Below are 16,049 nucleotides of genomic sequence, written 5' to 3' on the forward strand. Positions count from 1 at the left end.
CTACATTTTTAAGTTTCACTGAGTTAACGCGGCTATGGATGACATGTAAAAGATTAGTCTTTTTGCCCCCCAGTGTTGTATGCATGCGCGAAATTTCCATAGGTCCAGTAACATGCATGGTGTCTAAGTCATAAGTCAATGCCTCACCAGCACCTCACCACACGTCACTGGTACAAACTGTATATGTACAACCTCTCATTCTATGCTCCATAGGAGACTTTGTTTGTCCACAGTCCAGAAAAAGACTAAATGAGTTTAGAATAGAGGCGAGTATCTTCTCCAACATAGTGGTCTCAATCCCCATCAGCAAGTTGCCTGAGCCAGTCTGCTGAGAACTTCAAGGAGTTTATTTTCAATGTTGCAAAAAGTTTAAAATTTCCTTGAGGACTGAACTCCCCAAGCAAATCATTTTGACCAGTAATACTAGTATAATTCCCACTTCTTTTCTTAGCAATAGCTCGTTTATACCCATTCGCTAAAGTCATAGATTCCACAGAGGTTATGAAGAATGAAGAGAATCTAATTGCACAAACACAACATTAAGGATTTAGGTAACTTCAGAGAATAATATTATTTCATTGTTAAAAAACAGTCATCAGTAAAAATTAACCTTTATAGCATCAGTGACATAAAAAAACTGTACTTTTCTACTAAAACAAAGGAAAGCACCACTAAAACTGTAGATACTGATTCTGTTCTACATGCAATAACAATCTCTTGTATTCTTAATATATCTGTAATAAGATGTGTTGAAAACGTAAGCCTCTTCTTCCAAAATAAGCATCCAGGTCTGCAAACATATGTTATGATCTGATATCAAATTGAATACCAAAGAGTGTATTTGGCACAAGAAAGTGCCAGAGTAAAATGTGATGATAGAATATTTGACCAGAAGTTTGAGGGCAGTGAGAAAACAGACAAACCAGACTATAGTAAACCAGACTAAAATTAATTATTTGGTGTGGAGAGAAAGGAAGCCCTGTCAAGACTGAGTTGCAAAAATAATGAGCCGAACCTGTGCCATATGGATCTGTCTGCAGCATGGAGTACCATCTCCCCATTAAGGAGGGAGACACAGACTGGGTAGCTACAACTGCTGCAACCTCTTAACGCTTCTATGACTGTAGCATCTGAACTCCACTCTGCCAGGGCTTGCAAAGAGTTTGCCAACTTCTTTAAAGATAACTTAGAAAAATTAGAGGATCAGTCAACATCAACATCAAATCCACTCCCATTGACATGTAAAAATATAATAAATACTGAGAAAATGGCTATTCACATTACAAAGGTTTAGAAATGAACACATAATGAAATAAGTAAAATGCAATAGAAACATTTAGTAAACTAAATCTGTTGAAGCAACAAGAAAACTGCATGATGATTTGAAATGCTGTAATTTATGGTAATTTTTATTTTCAAAAGTCCTGACTTATAAAGCTCCTAAAAGGCCCAGCTGTGCTGACATAGTGAGGAGTCAGATTCCTGGCAAGTGACAAGTATCTCTCCTCGCAGTCTCCTTCTGTGAATCGGACAGACAGAGGAGGCTCTTAACTGTCGAGAGGAGGAAGACAAACTCTGGCATTCTAATAATAGATGCTTAAAAATAGCCTCAGGGTTGGGTTTGACAGGGAGATGATAACTGCTATAATGCAGCTTGATCAGCTAAAAGATGACAGACAGACACCCACTGTCACCTGAATCCAGACGGAGCAGCCATAGTCCCATCCCACTCAGATGTTGTTGAGTAGTTCACATTCATTGAACTACTCAAGGGTGATGTGAAGAGTTAGAGTAAATACAGAGGAGTGACAGTGATGAGACATACCATGAAGAGGTTGGAAAGAGTGGAAAGTGATGGCCAGTTTACTAAAAACCATATGAGATTGACATATTTTAGAGGGTATACAGTTACTAGATAATGAGCAGTAGCATGGCTTTCTGCTGAAGTGGTGGTTGCCTTGACAATGTTGATGGAAAAGGTGAGAAGCAGCTGCTTTGTGTCTGTATGACTCCAGAGGCAGCAGATGCCAAGAGATGAATGTTGAAGTGTGAGGAAGTTCTGTGTGGGAAAGAAATATGTGAGGGCGGGCAGGACATGTACAACCAGGGAGATAGTGGTGAAGAGTGTGAAGTGTGTGATCAGAGTGACAGATGTCTTCTGGGAGGTGATAGGGAATGCATCTGGGATCAGCTCTCAGTCTCTGGTTAGAATCACTATAGGCTGATTAGAGGAAGGAGACTCCATTGACTATCTTGTGGCATTGTGACGGCATCCATATGCATCTGTGGGGAGCAGCCTGGTAAGGATGATGTGAACTGAACTGAAAATCAGAAGAAGACAACATGTGTGTAAATGAGGTAGGGAGGGAAGCTGAAAGGTGAAGAGGTTACACTTTCACCTGAATTCAACTAGTGAACCTCCACATCAGTTGTGCGTGTTTTAGATATGTCTCTGTTCCAGAACACCTGATTAAAATGACTGCATGACCTCCTCTGCATGCCAGAAGTCTGTTAATCACCCACTTATTCAAGTCAGGTGTCTGGCAGAAAGGAAACACCTAGAATATGCAGGGCAATGGATCCTGAGGACCGGGATTCAGAAACACTACTCTAGTGAGACAGTCATGTTATCCATAGTTGCTCAGTAGTTGCTCAGTTTTTTACATCCCAGTTGGACATCGAGGTGCAGGAGAATGAGCAGACTGTGATCCAGTAAAAAGTCCATGGCATAGACTTGTTTTTAGTAGCGCTCATAGATTGTATTACAGTGGCCAGTTTAGTGACTGTGGAATCTCTTGCTTTACAGGTTTACAGCTGCACACAGATTTACAGGTGCTTATAAAAAGTATTTCCTTGAATTGGATGTTTTCCTTTTTTTTTTTTTGCTGTTTTTTGCAGACTTTTTCAATCTACCCATTACATTAGATCTGTTATTTTATTGTATCTTTTGCAGAACTTGTTTGTCTCAGTGCACAAAGATTCAACCAATAAATTTCTTGTAATGAGATTGTTCTGTTCTCCACACTCATTTCTGCTTCCTAGGGTCAGCACACCATTCCCTGTTCCTTCACCAAAAGAAGTTATTTAAAACAATTTAGAAATGGAGTCTGTAAAACAGAAATAAATCAAATTCCTAGCAGCTATCAAAAGTGACTCTGAGATTGTTCACTTTATGCTTCAAGTAAGGTCAAAAAGCTTAAATTTAGCAGTGTTTCATCAGTGTTCATCGGTGTTTAGCAGCAAAAGATCTTTGAACTGTCATAACTTCAAGCTATGACAGTCATCTCATTAGCTCAACAGAGAGTTAGCGACTTCACTGGGTTAAAATGGTAGAAAAGTTTCGTACATTATCAGCAGAGCGGTGAAAAAAACAGATTGTTTCACTTTGACTGATCCTGAAGCCAGAATGTAGATATAAAACAGGACAAGCAAAGAATGGAAAATTCTGTGACGTACTCACTGAATTTTCCAAGGATCCAATTTTCTGTGGTCCCTCTCTGGGTTCCAGCAGTTCCAGTACAGCTGGACATGTAGAATCAGGTGCCCGGCTGATTTCATTGTGAAATTTTAAAAGAGCTGACTCTGCACTGTTTCCAGATCTGAACCTTGACAACTTCCATTGAGCCAGGTTCTGGTGCAAGGGAGTCGTTTCTTTCCACATGGATGTGTTGGATTTACCCAATTAACATCATGCAGTATGATCAAGTGACTCTGATTGGACTTTATAGTATTTGGGGAGATAAATAATATGAATGACATGAATGCCATGATAAAATTGTATTATATAATAGAATAACAATATCATCATCGTCATCATTATCACTTATTCTGGTTATTCTGGTCTGTTTTTAAAGCTCATATTGTTGCTGTACTTTCAATCAGCTGTGTGACATTAGCTTCAGTCTTCATTTAGAGATTGGTGAGTGGTGTATAGTAGTTTCCAAGCAACACGCACTGCCATGGCCACACAAACTTGCGTCATTTCCTACCAAGACTCCAGAGCGCGACCCGTTCTGCGCTCTCCTCCAGCTGCGCTCACAGAGAGCTTCGTCGCAGAAAGGAGCACATTCTCTTTTCGTAGAGATATTCATTGTTAGAATATGGTTATGTGGTTTTTCAAATAAGCTTATTGAAGATTCACATGAATGAAAACGGTTTTTGTTGTGTTTGAAATAATCCATCTCACCGGACAATCAAAGTCGTAGAGGTGCGTCCCGTTCAGAACCCCGGTCCAGCTCGTGTTGAGCATGCAGTAAAGAGAGGACGGAACAGCAACATGCCCTGTTTTCGGAGCTGGAGAAACGTAGACCTCTGATGGGAAAATGTGTTCCTTGCCGTGACAAACTGAGCGCACTCCAGCGTCATTACGCACATATATTACCGGCCACCTGTTGATGCCTGGAACTCGGGGAGCTGTTTAAATTTGTTGGGGGGAGATGTGAAGTGATCGGCGCTGGACCAAATGCCCGATCCTTCCACAGCACTGCATGGCACGCTGTTTCTCCGTTATGCGGTAGGATGAGCGCTGATCTGGAGCGCGCTTCGCCCAACACATCGGTGAACTCGGCCGGCGTAGGGAGCCGTGCGCTCTCGACAAATGTCCGAAGGCTCCATAACACACTCAATGTGCTGCTAAGTGACCTGGAGAGAGAGCAATTTATCCACTGTCTAAATGTTTACCACGCCAAACGCAACGTTTACGACCTGGTCCAGACTCTCAAAGTGATTCTCAACACGTCCGCGAAGAGACAGCTGCTGCCCATGCTGCGTCTCGTCATCCCCAGGTCCGACCAGCTCCTCTTTGACCAGTACACCTCCGAGGGGCTCTACCTGAAAACAGACCTGCTGCCCAGCAACGGCAGCGCGGAAAGCTTCGGAGATGAGGGCGATTCTACTCTGCAGTCGTATATCAGCTCAGTCTGCGAGCAGCCTCTCACGACGACTTGTCCGGAACCGACTGTTCCCATGGCCCCGCTCTTCAGCGAGGGCCTCTTCGGAGAAGTGCGTCAAGTTACCCTGACGCGCTCCAGGAGCCACGAGGGTCTAGGTTTCAGCATCCGCGGGGGGTCAGAGCACGGCGTGGGGATCTACGTGTCGCTGGTGGAGCCGGGCTCATCGGCCGAGAGGGAAGGACTGAGGGTTGGGGACCAGATTGTAGCAGCGAACGACTCGGTGTTTGACTCTGTCTCTCACTCGGAGGCGGTGAAGGTAAGCAGGGGTTCACACATGTGGGAATATGTTTGATTTGTGCTGCAAGATGAATCCAGCACGGTTTGAGTAGATGGCAGTGCTTTTGTAGACTGCTGGATGAGGCGGAAGCAGTGACCACGCTGTCCTGACCTAATGCAGCAGCAGTATGGGTCAGTCTCTCTCCTCTGAGCCCAGAAGGAAGCTGCCTAATCCCTTTTTCTAAGTTCTTCCTGCTCTGCCACTACAGTAAAGGCTCATTCTGCTTCCGTTTTAAAAACAGAAAACAAAAACAAACTTTGCAGAAATGCTGCTGCTGATTTTAATACATAGGGTTATGTTCTGTAAACTCTTTCTTGATGAGTCATAAAATATATTTTATCCACTTAAATAACTATCAAAAAATGGCTAAGCCAATTTCAAAACTGACTGGAACAATGTTTTATGACATACAATGTAGTAATGCTTTGATATATTAATTTTTGATTTATCTTAATGCAAAATCTGACTAGTTTGTTTAAAACTATGGAATGCTGGTAGTTATCCATCATTAACAACACATCTGTCGTTGTATGCTAATAGTTATGGTAAGCAAACTAGTGTAAGAGGTGATGAGCTCCAAAGTTTAAAACTATTCATTAGAAATTATTTTTGAATATCAGGAGAATCAGCCTTTGCTTTCAGTTGCTGTTTCATGTGTTCAAAAGTATCTGGTTGATATTAAGTATTCATTGTAAAACATTTGAGCTGTATTTAGTTGTATCTACTATCTTCTACTCTTTAAGTCAAATACATTTGGAGAGTTTTAGAGTTTGAACATAAGCTTACAGTAGTTAGTTGTGTTTACTTTTTATTTATTTTGTCAAACCTCCAAGAGTTAAATAAACTAGAGAAAAAACAGAAGTGGGAACTATTTCCCAGTGTGTTTAGCAGCATGTGTTTGTATCCTGTGTTGCACCGTGAGTGAGATGACAGTGTGTAACATTGATCTGACTTGTGCCTGTTTTTAAGCCAATACTTATTTTAATGCATCTATCAGTTTGTAAAGTTTGAAGATAATGTTGTGTTCACACTAAACATTGTGATGTTTAATAAAGTTCAATATCAGATCAGAAATTTTGTTCATGAAATTTGAAGGAAGAATTTAAATTATTCTAATTTAAAATAAGTAGTTATTTTAACTTGATACTGTGAGTGAAAATAACAGAAATTTGGCTCTTTAACTTGGTGAAGGAAGTTTTTTTTCTTGCATATTGTGAAATAATTATTTGTTAATTTGCAGCATTAAGTTAAAACTCACCATTCAAGATTAATGAACTTAAAAAAAACAATGATTAGACAACTTGTCTCTTGTCAAATTAACTTCATGAACTTTAATTTCTGAGTTTAAATCAACACAATCTTCTTATTGACTTAAATAGCATCTGGGACATTGGCAGGTGACGCTACGCTCGATGTGCCCCCAACAGCAGTTATCAATGTTACTTATCAGTTCATATGAGCTTATAAAAATTTAATTATAATTAAATACAATAAAGAAGTACTTGTACTTCATTAAATCCCACCTTTGACCTTAACAGAAATGTTCAATAATCAACACGGAATGCCTCCTACTTTTCTTGCCATTCAATTCTTACACAGCCATTCTTAGGCTCCTTTTCTCTGACCCTACATGTTCATATTTACAGTGGAATAAAGAGCTCATCTGTGATGTAGCTTGTGTAAATTTTATGTTCCATTTATTCACAAGAAAGACATCACAAAATACAAATATGTTTTAATTGTTAGTGTGACTGTGCAAACTATACGGTAGAAATGCCTGGCTTAATATCTTACATATCTTGATCTGTCCGTTGCACTAAGACCACAAAGTACAGATGAAGGAAAAAACATCCGATTCAAAAAACTGAATACATATTCACATCTGTGTGATTTAGTGTGATGTGATGGAGGACCAAGCTTGCTGGAAGAGACTTCACAAAAGGCTCAGTCAAAGGTCTCAAGCAGCAAAATAAATATGTTCCTAAGCTGTCGTCTGGTTGGTTATAAATAGCCGTGATGAAACCCTGCTCTGTTGTCCCAGACATTTATGTGTTTTTCTGTGTTTTTGAAGCACCTGTCTATGGAAATATTTTTGTGACCTTGCAAGCTTTTCTCACTTAAACACCATCAGTTTGTAGAGATCTCTGCACAAACACACTTTTTCTACAGGCTCTCGGTTTAGGCCTTGGGCGAAAGCTTATTTAAGAGGAAATAAGAGCTTCTTTTTTTATTTATTTTTTTACCTGCAATCAACCCAGCATGATGGGAAACAGCCTGAGTGGCTTCTTTTATCTGACAGCACAGAAGATGTGTTGCAGCTTATTTTCTACACCCCATTGGGCAAATAGGACATTCTCTATGTTTGTTTCAAGTAGTGGAGGCAGGCAGTGACCTTAGTTTGCTATCTGCAAACATATATAGAAAACTAGCTAGCCTAACATAAATACTGGCATTAACTGGCTTGTAAAGTATTCCTATCCTTTGAAATTGTTATTTTGTATTATAACCTAAAAGACCAACATATTTCATTAACAACGTGATGAACCAACACAATTTAGTACATAATAATGAGGTGGAAAACAAAAGAAAGTATCTTGCATAGTGGTTGAGTTGGACACAAAAGCAGAAGGGCAGATGCAGTTAGTAGATAAAGAATGTTTAACAGAAAATGAAGAACAAAACTTACAAAATTCACATGGAAGTAGAGCAAAACAAAAGCAGGAATCCAGGGGAAAATGTACAAGTACTAAAGTACTTATACTTATGCAAAGTTTCAGAAGACGTTTTTATTGCTTTTGGGGTTTGATAAAAAAATAACAATAATAATAAAGTTAATTGTAGAGTTTGTCAGACATGCCACAATTAATTAAGATTAATTCATTGCATTTTATTTAATTAACTGCATTTTAATTGAAGACTATATAGACAAAATAAGCAGCATTTTCAATTTCTAGTAATAGACCTTTCCAGCTCAGAAAGGTCTATTATTAGATCTATTATTAGATCATTTCTTGAAGTAGAAATTATCCATTGACGTTGATTTCGGATGTAGCTTATACGTCAGAATGTCACTCATTGAACCGGTATGCCACAAATACTCATGTTCCATCTGGAACCTATGTATATAAAATAAAAAAAATAAATAAAAAAAACAATAATTAATTGTTTTACAACTTTTAATGCAATAAAATCTAAGTAATTAATTAATCAACATTATTTCATTAAAGTCCCGGCCCTAATGTTATGTCTGTTTTTGGATTACCTTTTTACTCTTCTCCATTTCATTGTTTGGCCATTTTTGAGAAATTACTTTTCTTTTCATTTTGCTTCTGAAGCTGAACTCTGACATATGAACCATTAAGGCAGAAAAAATAATCTAAACTAAAACTATCAATTTGTGATCATCAATAAACAACATCTTTAAAAATACCAGGAACACAGTAGCAATTTGACAAACAAAAATTAATATTGTATCTTCATAGACCCATTTGCTAAAAAAAAAAGCATGCAGAAAATGACCAATTAGAGAATTGATCATTTTCACTGACCAATTCTCTTATGGTGTGTGTTAGATATTGTTTTTAGATATTGTTCATATGCTGCAGAAGCTAATTAAATATAAAATTAAAACTTTGAAACACTGCTGACAAATGGTGATTTCTAACATCTTTCTGCTTACAAGCAACATGTCCAAAAATTAACTCTGGAAACTTTTGCAAAATATTGTATACATTAAGTACTGGATTTATACATAGAATTTAAATTTCGCTTTCTCACTCTGATTGTTTTTGTGTCATTTTGTGTCAAGAAATAACTAGTTTCTTTCTCCTAAAGTTATAAAATTAAAAGTCTTAACAGGAATGTCACCCATTTAAAATACCCTGGTTTAGAAAATTGTTGCAAAGTTAAAATATATAGAACATAAAGTCTTAAAACTACAGTTATAGAAAGGGACTAAAACTGAACAGGGTGAAAATGAGCCAGTCAGAAGCGCAGCTCAGGTTGAGCAGATTGAAGGCGAAGTTAAATGTTTGAGGCTGAGATGGTATGGACATGTGCAGAGAAGAGATAGTGGACGTGTTTCAGAAAAGATGTTAAAGGTGGAGCTGGCAGGGGTAAGTGAAAGAGAAAGTAAACAGAAGAGTAATGGAGGTAAAGGGTTGGAGTTTGGGGTACGAGTTTCAGACAGATTGACAACAGAAGGAAAGGCTGATTGATGTCTTAAAAATTATATATTTAAATACATATTCCAGATCACATTTGTGAGCTAAACTTCATAAATACCCTGTTTTTTTTTGTTTTTTTTGTGGGGGGGGGGGGGGGGGATCAGAGTGGTCACCTTGACTTGCCATCACTGCAATGTTCCTCTGACTCAACCCTCTCTTCATGCTCATGCTCTCTTCTTTACCTCTCATCTCCAGTCTTCCATATTTCCCTGGTGACAGTGGTGTGTACACTTTTCAGAGACTTGGACAGAATACTAAGCAAGGAGACACAGAGTATGAACAGATTCCATCTGGTCACATTGAGTTCAAGACGGAATGAATATTCAGCCATGTTTGCTCTGCAGAGGGAACATTGATCAGCACATATTCACATCTGGGAAAAATTGGAATAAGGAGAGCAGAAGATTTTTGAATGTTGTGTCTCCTAGTAAAGCTAACTGAGTAAAGGAGAAACAAACATTTAGAAGTAGACAGAAAAGTAGCAATGTAGAGTTAAAAACTATTTTTACACAGAGCACAATCTGCTCTATTATTGTATAACAGATACATCTGTTCTCAGTTTAAACTCGAGAAGAAGTGGATAAAAAATGTCAGATCAGAGGATTTTTAGTTACATTTGGCTTCTTTTTCCTTTGCTTTCCTCTGAAATGAAATGCATCATTTTTTAAAACTTATTTACTTGTTGTACAAGTAAAGTTTTTTGCTCTCTTAAGCCACTTGTGCTTTTGCCCAAACTTGATAAAGGCTTTCTTCCTTTTGCTTTTCTTTTCTTTAGATGAATCTCATCAGCAGCATATGAACAGGCAACATGCATTGTCTATATGAGTAGACAGCATGAGTTATGAGTAGGTTGACAACAAACAGATATTAGTCATATTAATTACATATAACAATAACTTAATTTTAAACTTTAACTAACTTTTAACTTTTAGTTTCTCAAGTAATGATTTAATAAAAATACTTTTACGTTAACAGTGAATGAATAAATAAACAAACCATGTTCTAAACAGTGCAACTAATCTGTTTTCAAACATATGAAAAGCATTACATCAAACAATAAATCTATTTATAAATAAAGATTTGGCTACTTAGATTGAGGAGTGAAAGGGATGGGTGTACTTGATTCTTTGAAAGGTGCATCCCAGTTGGGTGGAGATGGTGAATACATTCGAAAGTGTTGGATTTGCTTATTTAACTTGACAGTAGAAATCACAAGAGGTAATGAAGGAAATGAAGGAGGACCAAACGGAGCAAGAGGAAAGAATTGGCTGAAGAAGTTTGGGCTGCTGCTGCCTCCTTCAGCTACACAGTGAAACAATGAATGATATTTACCTAAATGACATTGATCTGGTAAGTAGTTCTGTAAGTGTGTCTGCTCTCGTAACAGCCATTTTGGGTCTGGTCTTTGGTTCAGTGTCGGGTCTGTGGTTTCACATTCAGTACCGGTAGCAGTAGCAATAGTTCCATTGTCATTTCAAAGAGCTTCCAGCACTGTTTATCTGATGTTTCTCCCAGTTTCTTTCACTGGCTAGGCACTGGCTGGGCTTAGGCACTTTGTGGATAAAAGCTGTACACATAGCATAACATTTGCTTTTAGCTTGCGAAGGTAACAAACACCTTTTAGAGCCTTCATCAGTTTTACTCATACAAATAACTCAAAATCTTCTGGAGAGAAATCCTTTCTGAAGTTGTGTTCGGCTCTTTTCCACTTTACACACAAATATATAAATATTTTTCTCCTTTTTTTTTATTACAGCCAACAGCAACTCAGTGTCTAAAATTACACCAGTCAAGCTCAATATGATAAACAACACAACTCGTGTAAAGTTAGCATTCCTGTGTTTACTCAGTAAACTACACTACGTCATTAATCCAGCATGCATTGCACAGGTGAAAAAATGACGATCTCCATGGGGGAAAAATATTACAAAAGATATAATTTTTTAAAGTAATTATTAGTTTTGACATATCACAAACAGCATTTTTTTTAATTAATAGGAAAATACAACATATTTAGGCTAATATGTTCAACTAATCGGGGATCCCTTTAAGAAACCTTGCCAGTTGTTGTGAGGTTATGAATGAAGGCTTGTCAGCCAGCACTGCTATGAGCAATTTAACAGCCATGCTTAATGATTGTTGTCATACCACACTAATCCTGAGTTAGTCATCACATTCCCTTGCATAGAAGCAATTATGTTGATGTTTCTTGGAATTTATCCTCATTAAATTAGTCATTGCAGGTTTGATGAGCGGGCAGGATGCTATCTTTCAGATTGGTGACATGGAAAGGTTTTATAAAACTTAAAGACAGGAGGAGAAATGGGACCATAGCTTGAAATGCCTTTCATTGTTATTTACAATATTAAGGGTGTCACGTCAAATTTAGTAAAAAAAATTCTGTCAAAACATTTCCTAGGCAGCAAGAAATAAAACTGCAATGCTTTTTACTGTGGTTCCCAAAGCCTTTGAAATGGTTTTATAACACTTTTCAGGATAATAAATGTCCATGACTCTGCTTCCCATCTGTTATTGAACTTCTTTAAACCAGGGCATGGTGTATTTAGTTAATTCTTTGGTCTTATTCTGCATTTTTATTTTAATTAGCAGAAATGCTCAATTTTGAACTTTTCTGAGCAGAATGAAGCTGTGACTATTTATAAACAATGACATTACATTCCAGTGCATGTGTGCACCTGTGTGCATGTGAGTGTGTGGGGGGGATCAGCGGGGGGCGTGTGTGTGTGTATTTGTTTAGAGAATAAAATATTGTACATCCCCCAACAAGTCCAAGAAATAAAAAAATAACTACTTTCCAGCAGATAATTCCACAAGAGATGTAGGAGGGTATTATATCATTAAACATTTGGGTGGGAGAAGTTATCCTTTGCTGTCAGTTTGATAAATCAGTTGTGAATGAACCTGCTTAATATTATGAACAAACCTTGCTGAGTGTCTTGGCTGCGTTCCCTATCAAACTCTGCTGCTGGAAGATGCTGTTGTCAAGTGTCTTTGAACATAGCCCACCATTTTATGAAGCACATTTTTCAGCTAACAAGCATAAGTATGTGGGAGGGACCAATGGGAATCTGCTCCCTGATGAGTTCTGTAGCCACACTGGACCACAGAGGAGAACAGCTGTCACACTGCTGCATGGTCTGTGTGTTCATGGATTTTGATTTCATGCTCCTCCTGATTCCCATGTCTCTTCAGGGATTCACTACATGTTTAGAGCACACAGGCTAAAGTCTAGTTGTCAGTTCTGAAAGGTGCCTGGGGCAGGAAATTATATCACTGTTTGTTACTGTGCCTCTATGTTACAGCAGGAAAACATTCAGTTATTTATGTTTAACCTGGTGGAAATCTATATTCTGTCTGCTCAGCAGCTTTGTACTGGGAGTGCTGGTGGTGACGTTTCTGACTTGAATGGTTTAAGTGTGAAGGTAATTTAAAAAAACAGCATCAATGTGAATTAAAAAATACTCATGACACTCCATTTTGTTAAACTCTGCAAACATTGTCCAAAACACTTATTAAATATTAATCGGTAATAATTTCCATTGATATCAATGACATTTTCTCCATCTTGTTTTTAAAGATGCCTCCTAAGCATCAGTTGAACATATGAACACTAAATGACTTCTACACTAAACTGCTGCAGTAAGTAGAATAAAGCAGGAGGGTCCTGGGGGTCAGTTGGTGGGACTCGCTGTGTGCAGACTGTTGTCTTGATGCAGTTGTCCTCAAAACGATGTGGAGAGTTCAGTTCCCTTTCTCAGACCATTTGCTGTGTATCTCTCCCTTTACTCTCCTCCTTGTTTACTGTTTAATGGAGGCTGCTAAAGCATAAAATAAAATAAAAATAAATAAAAAAGTGAAGTGAAGGCAAAGTCAAAAATCCTCAAATTTATTCTTGATTTCTTACATTTATTTTACCATTGAAATTTCAATACAAATACTGGAACTTTTGCACACTGTAGTTAATACATTTTGACTTTTTTCCTATAGATAAAAACATGAAATTACATATAAAAAAAAGGAACCTGCCTAAGTAAGTGTGAAAAATGGTCATGGAAAAGAAAGCAGCTGGCAGTGGACATTTGAGCTGACAGTCAATTTAACTCAATGAACCCTTAAACAACAGACACCATCAGCACAAAGTACCGTAATACTGATCTATGGAACCTTAGGGTTTTATCAGGAAACAGGGTTGATGTAGATATTTCAGCATTTTGCCTTGAATTGTAAGAGGATATTAAGTGTTATAAAATAGTTTTAATATACTCTGTATTTATTAGAGGGAATGGTGTTACATATTTAATATGGATTGATGGTCAGACATAGCACAGGGACTGATCAGTCTCAGGTCACTCATCTTCCCATCTCTTTATGCAACTAAAGCACAAATGCAAGTAGAATACAACAGAAATATCCTTCATTGTTCCACAATGGAGAAATTTCTGTGCAACAGTAAATGTCTGCAATGTTCAAGCTGCTAGAGCAGGAGTCTTCAAATCCAGATCTTGAGGATTGGTGTGCTGCAAAATTTAGGCCTGGTTTTGTGGAGAAAAACAAAAATTATTTCAATAATAATTGAAATAATAATTTAAATTAAAAAAAATCTGTTTTCAAATAGACATTTGAAAACTGATTTTTTTTTTTTGCTCTGTGAACATTGCCATTTTTCCCAAATGGCAACTTTTTATTGTATCTAGATTTTGTAAAAAAATATATATATACATTAAAACTTACATTGTGTGCATAATTATGCAAGTTGTAGTTTTGAGAATTCATTTTGTTGTTGAATAACTCCAGCGCTCTCCGTCAGTCCAAAATATTAATCATCTCTGAGATTCTGGCTTTCTCAGGACAATATCTGTGTGCATGATACTTGGCAACTATTATGTGTGCGGAATTATTATGCAACTAAATTTGAAAAAAAAAAAAAATAAATTCCCATCTCACTTTTTTATTGTCTCAGGTCTTTTAACATCTGCAGTAGGTTGCTGTTCATGTTCTCTCAGTCATCAGTGTGCTGGGGTGCTGCAATGAAGGTGAAAAACTTATACAGTCTTAAACTGATAAGAAAGGCTGAGTGAGTTGTGGGCATCAAGCTGGCAGAGGTGATGAGAGACAGAATGCTGGAGAAGATCAGAGCTATCATGGATGATGCCTTTCATCCCCTCTATAATGTGGTGGACAGTCTGAGGAGCAGACATAGCCAAAGATTACTGCAGAACGCTAGCAAGTCTTTTCTGCCTGAGACTATCAAACTTCCATAGTCTCTAGAGCTGTGTTTTAAATGTTGAATATATCTTTAGTAATATATTGAGGAATATGTGTGTGTCCTTAGGACTATCCCTACTCATTGTTATTTATTATTTTTGTATGTTTATTCCTATTACTTTATTTATTTATTTATTTTAGTTTTTATTGTGTACTGTGCTGGTTCAAACAAAATTCCCCCCTTAGGGGATCAATAAAGTATTATGATCTTATCTTATTATCTTGTTGCATAGCTTGACTGACTAGTACTGACGTTGACACTGGGCTTTTGTCCTGCATGTTAGTTCACCACCAGTATAAAAATATACCCATCCACTATTATCATAGACATAACTCTCTCCCTACCACTCTCTATTCACCTACCCATCCAGCGCTGCGCAAATCCCACAGAGAGCTCTTCTTCCACCCACTGCAACCCAGCTGAAGCACTGCGTGGAAGCATATATAGCCTAAATCGCACAGGAGTGTCCCTTCCCTCTGCCAGTTCCAGCACTGATCTTTGCCTGTCTCAGGCTACAGATGATGGGCCCGCAAAAACACCAGGCCTAAAATAGACAAGCATCTCCTAGAATCTATTGTTGGAATCCAGAGCTGAACAAAGTGAATGGACTTGCCTGCGGAGGCTTCCTTTGTCATACAGCACTTTCTCTCTGTCATTTGTTAGACAAGCTCTAGTTGCAGACTACCAAAGCTCTCTATAGTTTATCTGGGTTATTTTCTATTGCCTGGTAGAAGATAGACGATCTGCATACCTACAGTTCATCAGCTTATTGGTTAGTCTTCTATTATGGAAATAATGACCCGTGTGCTTTGCCAAACAAACAAGAGATTTCAGGTCAAAACTTTCTTTAACAGAGCTGAGTGTGGGCTACAAGAAATATAGACAACAAAAGCTATTAATTTTACTCATTATAAACAGTCATTTCTAATCTTTCCAGCAGATGGCACCAAGCGGTCATAGCGTAATCTGAAGTCTTATATATATATATATATATATATATATATATATATATACGTGTGTGTGTGTGTGTGTGTTTAGGTTGCACAGCTACACAAATCCTGTTAAATACTGACAAAACCTACTTTTATTCATTTACACGCTCTCAGTCTCTTGAACAAACAGCTCTGAATGGCCTCCAACGATTAATCCGTCAATTTTCTGCTCATCATAGCTGAACTTGTGCTTTTACAACAACAATGGCTAGCAGCTTAAATTAGATTAACCAATCACAGCAAACATTTCTTCCTGAGCTCTTAAAGTGATACACACACACAAAATAAAAAATACATATTTTTTTATTTTTATAA

At 37.7% G+C, this 16,049-nt stretch overlaps 1 protein-coding gene and 1 long non-coding RNA gene across 3 annotated transcripts in view; one reads left to right on the forward strand and one right to left on the reverse strand.

The window, feature by feature from the left end:
* The window catches only part of LOC106951550 (uncharacterized), a 29,225-nt gene extending 24,952 nt beyond the window's left edge, over positions 1-4,273 (reverse strand). The window contains exon 1 of the long non-coding RNA XR_001425829.1: positions 4,187-4,273. This is a non-coding gene — a long non-coding RNA (uncharacterized LOC106951550). The remainder of the gene's footprint in view (positions 1-4,186) is intronic.
* whrnb (whirlin b) overlaps positions 3,597-16,049 on the forward strand; it is a 61,246-nt gene continuing 48,793 nt past the window's right edge. For both annotated transcript variants that reach the window (XM_015039176.1, XM_015039177.1), the window contains exon 1: positions 3,597-5,208. In XM_015039176.1, the coding sequence (XP_014894662.1) occupies positions 4,519-5,208 (690 nt within the window). In that variant the 5' untranslated portion in view covers positions 3,597-4,518. The remainder of the gene's footprint in view (positions 5,209-16,049) is intronic.

The sequence above is a fragment of the Poecilia latipinna genome, unplaced genomic scaffold, assembly GCF_001443285.1.
Source record: "Poecilia latipinna isolate Pla-1442-1.1 unplaced genomic scaffold, P_latipinna-1.0 Scaffold463, whole genome shotgun sequence".
Lineage (NCBI taxonomy): Eukaryota > Metazoa > Chordata > Actinopteri > Cyprinodontiformes > Poeciliidae > Poecilia > Poecilia latipinna.